The sequence below is a fragment of the Pelophylax lessonae genome (genome assembly GCF_965119305.1).
Source record: "Pelophylax lessonae genome assembly, chromosome: 2".
Taxonomy (NCBI): Eukaryota; Metazoa; Chordata; class Amphibia; order Anura; family Ranidae; genus Pelophylax; species Pelophylax lessonae.
This window is the reverse complement of record NC_138769.1, coordinates 333,065,946-333,073,808: the sequence shown is the minus strand read 5'-3', so window position 1 is coordinate 333,073,808 and position 7,863 is coordinate 333,065,946. Positions and strand designations below refer to the sequence as shown.

The window sequence follows — 7,863 nt, the reverse complement described above, 5'->3', positions numbered from 1 at the left end:
CATAAGCTGAACTGGGCATGATCCCAGTTTGTTGACAGTGATTGCTCCATCATTGGACAGAGGAATCGCATGGTAAAAGGCCCCTGTTATTGGCCCTTTACCCCGATCCGTGATGTGCTTGGTCCTGCGGACCCACCGATCGCTAGCAGTTTCAGGTGCGTGGGAGGCTGTCATATGACGTCCTCCCAAGAACTAGCCAGTCACGCTCTAGTCGTCGTCCAGCTATAGCTCCGGTCAGCAAGTGTTTAAACCCAAAATCAAAAATGTATTTCATTGCAGCTAACTAACTCTTGAATGCGGTAGCTACATTTTAATTTTGAATCCCTTTTTTCATTTTGTACCTATTGGTCCTGCCAGTAAGTCTGTTATTCTTCAACGTCCTTAAAAAAAAAAAAAAAAAAAGTAGCAATGTTGTACATGTACATAACAAGGAATACATTGTGTATTGTTCCGGCACATGGTATACAGTTGATCTAACATGAGCACCTAATGGGAGTATCAGCAATAAAATGAGTCAATTGTGAACCACTGAAGTTCTCCTCCTAAAACTTACAATAGTAGCATGTACTATAAGATATTTTAATATACGAACATCCAACACCCATAAGAAGGGGGGGTGGTGAAAGGGGTTTTGGTAGGGGTGGGAGAGAAGCATATCCCAACTCATAAAAGGAGTCAAGGCAGCAACTACATTCAGCATGGGTTAAGGTTCCGAGCCTTAACCCATGCTGACCAGATCAAACTTTTGGGGCAATTGCGACCCATATACGTAACCCGATGGAGAGCAAGCACCGCATTTACTATAGCTCTCCAGGCAGCCACCGTTGGGGCATCCGCAATCTTCTATTTGGAAAGTACAGTTTTCCTAGCACTGTAGGCAGTGTAAAGGCCCGTACACGTGATCCGAGAATTGGATGGAAAATTCCGCTTTCTAAGCGATCCTACGATAATCGGATCATTAGTACAGAGCTTTCAAAAGCCGATCATGTTTTGCCATCGGACAAGCATGAAAATTTTTCTGGTAGGATTTTTGTTTAATCCGTGCAGTTGTTCAAAAATACAATACACTCCTCCATATTTCACCACTTCCAAATTTTTATTCTGCTGTGCAAGAATTTTCGTAACTTTAGTAATCTCTTCATTTCTGGTATGCGACTAGCATGCAAGAAAAAAAAAATGCTTATCTGTCGTCCAATTTTTGGATCGTGTGTACGGGGGCTTTAAATTACAAAGCGTTTCTGATGCTTAGAGGCAGTAATGTTTTACCCAGCAAAATAACCAGAGGGTCAAGGGTTATATGTACTGTACATATTGCATTTGTCAGCAACCACTGCCAGCCAGAAGTTTTGAATGAACGAGCAGGCCCAGACCATGTGAATTAAGTTCCCTACCTCAGTGTGACACATTGGGGCAGTTACCTGAGCAGTGGGATAGATACTTGACAGGCTGAGGAGTATAATAAATCCTGTGAAGGAATTTGAGTTGGACTAGGTGATCCCTAGCGGATATCATCAAGGGGAGATATTGTTAAACTCCTTTATCCCAATATGATCTAGTTAAAATGGATACGTCCCGGTGCCAAACTTGAATTAACTAGGTACTCTTGGCTTCACCACTCAATAACTTAAATAGACCAGGGAGAATAAATGTAGTGTTTTATAGTCGTTCCTCATAATTGAGGTCCTTCAGTCCCCATATTCATTTTGTTGCCCTTCTCTGGACTCTATCCAGCTCCAGCACATCCTTTCTGAGGACTGGTGACCAGCACTGGACAGAATACTCCCGATGTGGCCAAAACAGGGTTTTATAAAGTGTCCGAATTATAGTTTTATCTCTGGAGTATATTCCCTCCTGCAAGCTAATAGTCTGCTGGCTTTGCTTGCTGCAGCTTGACATTGCATTCTATTGCTCTGTCTGTCTTCTACTAGGACCCCCAGATCTTTTTCCATCCTAGATTTCCCCAGAGGTCACCCCCCCCCCCCCCCAAGTAAGTCACCAGCTCAGGAAGCTCGGAGAACAGAGCGATCAGCGGATTTTATCACGCGGTTCTCCGTGTTGGAGCCGGTGGGGGACAGATGCAGCATCGGACCAATGTTGCATCCACCTTAAGTATGAATCTGCAAAAGAGGTGTAAAAAAAAAAAGTCCATACTAATTTTAAATGCTATGCTATATGGCTGCTTGTCTATTCTCTCTCTCCCCTCTTTCTCCAGGCATACAGACTGGAAAACTTTGGTTTTTCCTGTAAGATTACTAATTACTTCCTTCCAAAGAACATAAAAAAAAAAAAAAAGGCAGTAGCCGTTTACCCTCTACTTCTGGTGTAATCTCAAAAAGGTATTGTGCTAGTCCCTGACTTGAGCAAAGGTCCGGGATTATAATCCCATATATCCTATACAGGGAGGCAGAAAGATCTTATAAGAGTTTAAGCTTTGCCTTTTTGGTTCTTTTTATTCATTACTGAGGCGGTTCAATAGATGCCACTTTATTTGGATGTGATTCTTGTGTTTCCTGTTTTAGAGCCACTTGTGCACTACTGGACGATATTTGCAAATTATGTCTTTTACTTTTTTTTCGCCACTCAAGTGGATAAGCCTTCATGGGTGTCAAGCAATTTTTAAAGGTTTTTTTTTTCCATACTTTAGGTTGTTTGCATAATGACGGCAAGATCGGGACCCTCTGCAGATGAAAACCCTGTGCGTTTTGCCTTGGAAAAATGTTTGGAAGTTCTTCAATCTGCAAATGGTGACAGTGAGCAGTTTGCTGCACTTCTAATGGTAAGACCTATTAGTATTTGTTATATACAGGTGCATCTCAGAAAATTAGAATATCATCTAAAAGTTAATTTATTTCAAGAATTCATTTCAAAGTGAAAGTCCATGTTTTCTATAGATGCGTTACACACAGAGTGATATAGTTCAAGCATTTCTTTTAATTTTGATAATTATGGCTTACAGCTAGTGAAAACCCAAAATTTAGTATCTCAGAAAATGTGAATATTTCAGAAGATCAATAAAAAGGATCTTTAATATGAAAAAGTTGGCTTACTGAAAAGTATGTACAGTATAGAATGCACTCAATACTTGGTCGGGCTTCTTTTGCATGTATTTCTTCATCAATACGGTGTGGCATGGAGGCGATCAGCCTGTGTTATGGAAGCCCAGGTTTCTTTGATTGCGGCCTTCAGCTTGTCTGCGTTGTTGGATCTGGTGTCTCTTAGGTCAGGCGAGTTTGCTGGCCAATCAAGCGCAGCGATGCCATGATCATTAAATCAGGTATTGGTACTTTTTGACATTCTAACTTTGAGATGCACCTGTATGTATAGGAATGTCATGCACTGTGGGGGACTTGTCCGATGTTAGGATGGCCTTATGATTGCTTGTCTTTAATTTTGTATAATAGAAATGTTCACTCCCTATGAAAAGCACTCTAAAAGATTCTTTAAAGTGTTACCCTAAAAAAAGAAAAGGGATCCTGTTTCCTTATCGCAGGTTAACCCAGCTGCCTTAGTTATACAGCAGCAAGTCGGCAGGTTCCCGCGAATTGCCGTACCTGTATGGCGGTTCGCGGGAGCGATCGTGTGGGCACGCGAGGCCGGCGCCCATTTGCCAGCAGGGAAGCCAAGGTGCAGGGCTGGCGGGCGTGATTGCTGCCAGGCGCCCACGATCGCTCCCCATGAAGAGAGAATAGCGGTCTGCTGTTGTAAACACAGAAAACACCCCCTAGGCTCACACCTTACCCACGACAATCCTGGCTAATGAGTTTTGTGCAGGATGGGAGCTTAACCACTTGCCAACCAGCTGTAGTAGTCTTACTGTGGCAGGTCAGTTCTGTCCCACGTAACAATGTACCTCGCTTAGGGGGGTCGTGTGTGCCAATTGGCCACAGGGGGGAGCCGATCAGCAGGTCTGGCACCCACGATCGCTCCCTGTGGAGCCAAAACAGCGATCTGCCATTGTAAACACAGCAGACCGCTGTTCTGTCAGATATGAACACAGGGATCCTGGGTTCCCTTTTTTTTTTTTTTTTGGATCACAGGTCTCCGTGTTTAATGCAGCAAGCCCATCCCCCTACAGTTAGAAAGCACCCCCTAGGGACATATTTAACCCTTTGATCGCCTCTGGTGTTAACCCCTTACCTGCCAGTGTCAGTACAGTAACAGTGCATATTTTTATCACTGATTATTGTAGTAATGTCACTGGTCCCACCCCAAAAGTGTCAAAAAATGTCAGGTGTCTAATCTGTCCGGCAATGTCGCAGTCCTGCTAAAAATCGCTTATTGCTGCCATTACTAGTTAAAAATAAATGAAAATGACATAAATCTTTCACCTGGTTTGTAGACTTGAAAACTTTTGTGCAAACCAATCAATATACGTTTATTGGGATTTTTTTTTTTTTTTTTTTTGCCAAATAAAAAATACAAATTGGCCTAAAATAATGAAAACCTTTTTTTATTCATTTTTTTTTTTTTTTTTTGGAGTGTTATATAGCAGAAGGTAAAAAATATTCCTTTCTCTTTCTTTCATTGACGGCACAGCGCCATAGCTTCTTGACTCTTGGGTTTATGCTGCCTCCTACAGGAGTAGGACACTAGGAAGAAACAAGTTAGACTAAGCCCATAGGGCAGTCCCAGGGGGTATATTCCCACTCTTGCTATAGGTCTTCAGTTTGTTTTTTCTACTTTTAAATGGAATTTCTTTTGCTGCTTTTATTTTCGGTTCCTGTAAGAACTACAATCCACTGCTGGAGTGGGTGACGGACTGGATATCCTAAATCCTTTACGGTCTCCCCATTCCAGGCCAGCAAGTGCGACCCAACCTCAGCTCCGCGTCTGCTCGGTCGCCACATAGCCCCACTGGACGGGGGCTGGCCGGCAAGGACGCATAGCCCTGGTCACCACCCGAGTCGCAGCATACCTCTGGCCCGCAGCACCCCCATTTCCAAGGTGGTGCCCAGTTCCAAGGTGTGGTGAGTAGTGTCGTTGCCCCCCCGGTTGTTTTTCGGGCTGGTCGTGGACCACCCGAGTACCTTTCCCTCCCACATAGTGCTCCCCCCTCACCATTGGGGACCCTCTGTGGACCCCCCCCCTCCCGTGGTGGCAACGCCTCGGGAGTCCCTGTGGGTGCAAAACGGCTTCCTCTTTTGGCTATAGCGTTATCTTGGTGCGCTGGGACCTGTGGTGCCACTGGTGCAGTGGTGGGGGGAACTTTAACAGCATTTTTCCTATTTCTTGTTGGCGGTCCCCAGGTTAACCCATAGAGTCCCTGGAACACGTCACCAACTGATCCTCTCAGAGGCTGCAGGGCCCTCTGGGTCCCAGTCTGCTTTGTTTGCAATGACGGCGGTCCTGCAGTCGCTAGTGTCCAAGGTAGATATGGCCCTCCAAAATAGGACGACCAAAAAGCGTCCCCTGCCTTCACCTGCATCCTGTCTCCTCAGATTCTAAGGTTGATTTGGCCGCCGTGGACGTGAGTCAACAATGTTGCAAGTCAGTGGGGTTCCCTAGTTCTCTAGAAGGTATCCTTTTTGAAGAGTCCCTCTTAAAGAAACTTGACAGTACAACCTGTGGTGGACTCTCAGATTTCTAGGTTAAATGAAGCCACCCTTCTCCTGGTAGAGGGCTCTCTGACCTTTTAAGGACCCTTTGACAAGAGCTGAATCTCTGGTCCGATACCTTTTTTACCATGGCTGGTGTTTGCCATAACCTTGGTTTCCTAGACCTTAACGGAATGGGCAAAGCTTCTGCAACATGATTTGGAAGGGGGGCAGCCTCCTCCTGACCTGGCAGAGTTGGCGGACCAGTTGGTCCAGGTGTTGCAGTATATTTGTGATGCCTCTCTGGATGCGGCCCCCTTAGCCTGCTGTGACCCTTCGCTGCATGATTTGGCTGAAATGATGGTCTGCGGACCAGGCTTCCAAGAAGGTTGACTGACCTCCCCTTTGTAGGGGATCACCTGTTCAGAGTTTCTGAAGGAGGAGATAGTTAAGGGTCTTACAGGAGGTAAGAGTACTCTGCTTATGCAGCCTACCAAGAGCAAAAGTATCATCCCAAATGTGCCCCTTTCTTCTCGGCCCAGAAGCAGCCTTTTCACCCCTCGGGATCTCAGGACAAGGGATCGAAACCACGCAAGAGGTTTCAAGCCCTACCCTGGTAAGCCGAGAGTGGGTTCCTCCGAACCCGCACACAAGCCCACTTCTTGCCTGAAGGGACGCCCTCACCTGTATGTGGAGTGGGGGGACGTCCATCGCTTCTTTCTAGATCCGTGGACCTTCTTGATTCAAGACAAATGGGTTGACGAGTTGATTCGGTCCAGTTACAAAATCAAGTTTCGGACCTTGCCTCCAGCAAGGTTCTTCCCTTCCATCGTGTGTTTGTCCCCAGATCACCTGCAATGATCTTCTCGGGCGGTACAAGATCTGCTTTTCACAAGGGGTCATTGTACCGGTTCTAGAATGGGATTGCTTTCAGGGGTTTTATTCAAACCTATTTACTGTTTCCAGGAAGGAAGGCAATGTCTGTCCAAACCTGGAACTCAAGGCCTTGAACCACTTTGTGCGGGTTCCGAAATTTTGGATTGAGTCCATCGCATGGCAGTGGCGTCCCTTCATAAAGGGTATTTTCTAGCCTCCATCAATATCAAGGACGCTTGCCTTCATATACCAATATGTCGGGCATCAGCGTTTCCTTCACTTTGCCAACGGCGAGGAGAACTATCCATTCATGGCGTTACCTTTGGTCTCATATCAGCTCCTGGGGTTTACAAACGTTTTGGCCCGGTGTTAGCATTGCTACGGCAGAAGGGGATTGCAGTACTGGGGTACCTGGACACCTTCTGCGAGCAGATTCTCTGCATGCCTTAAAAGTCAATCTGGACATTTCTGTGCGAACTTGCAAGCGTTTGTATGGAAACTGAATTTCCAAAAATCTGTTCTGGTCCAGTCCACCAAACTGGACTACCTAAGCGTGACCCTGGACTCTGCCTTAGCCCGGGTGTTTCTTCTGGAGGTGAAACTCCAGAAGTTGCAGAATGCGATTTGGCTCCTGTTGTTCAACAGGAGGTCATCTCTCAGGACTTGCTGGGCTTGATGGTCTCCACCTCCGAGGCGGTTCCGTTTGCTCAGTTCCATACCAAACCTCTGCGGTTCCGTTTGCTCAGTTCCATACCAAACCTCTGCGGTTCCGTTTGCTCAGTTCCATACCAAACCTCTGCAAAGATTCTTGCCAAATGGCACAAGAATCCATTCTCTAGACAATCTTATCCTGTTGAGCCAGGGTACAGGGTGGTCCCTGATCTGGTGGCTCAGTTCTCTGGTGCTTTGCAAGGGAAAATCCTTCTCCCCGCCCCCCCGTATTGGATGGTGGTCACCACTGATGCCAGCCTGTCCAGGTGGGGAGGTGTGGTGGGCACGGAATGTGCTCCGGGCGGTTAGACTTTGGAGGAGTCCAGTCTGCCGATAAATATCCTGGAAATTCGGGCGATCGGGCTTTGCTTGTCTCAATGGATAGATCGTCTGCAGGGACGCCCGGTAAGGATTCAATCGGACAATGTCATGGCCATGGCATGTGTCAATCATCAAGGGGGCACCAAAAGTGTCACAGTAGCTGGCATTCTAAAGGTGAGAATAACTTTGTTCCAGCCCTCCCTGCTGTGCATTTTCTAGGGGTTGAAAATTGGCAGGCGCACTACCTCAGTCGGCAGTCGTTGGATAAGGGAGAATAGTCTCTTCACCCGAACATGTTTCAGCAACTGTCTCTCCGGTGGGGGGACTCCTGATGTGGACCTGTTGGCCTGTCATCTGAACAGGAAGGTTTGTACCAAGGTCTTGGGATCCTCTGGCCGACACCCTTGGGGGCAGTCGTCTG

At 46.4% G+C, this 7,863-nt stretch overlaps 1 protein-coding gene across 1 annotated transcript in view; it reads left to right on the top strand.

Moving 5' to 3' along the window:
• The first annotated feature begins 2,648 nt into the window (after positions 1–2,648).
• Positions 2,649–7,863, top strand: part of NCDN (neurochondrin) — a 30,137-nt gene continuing 24,922 nt past the window's right edge. The window contains exon 1 of the mRNA XM_082244491.1: positions 2,649–2,776. Within this exon, the coding sequence (XP_082100617.1) occupies positions 2,657–2,776 (120 nt within the window). The 5' untranslated portion in view covers positions 2,649–2,656. The remainder of the gene's footprint in view (positions 2,777–7,863) is intronic.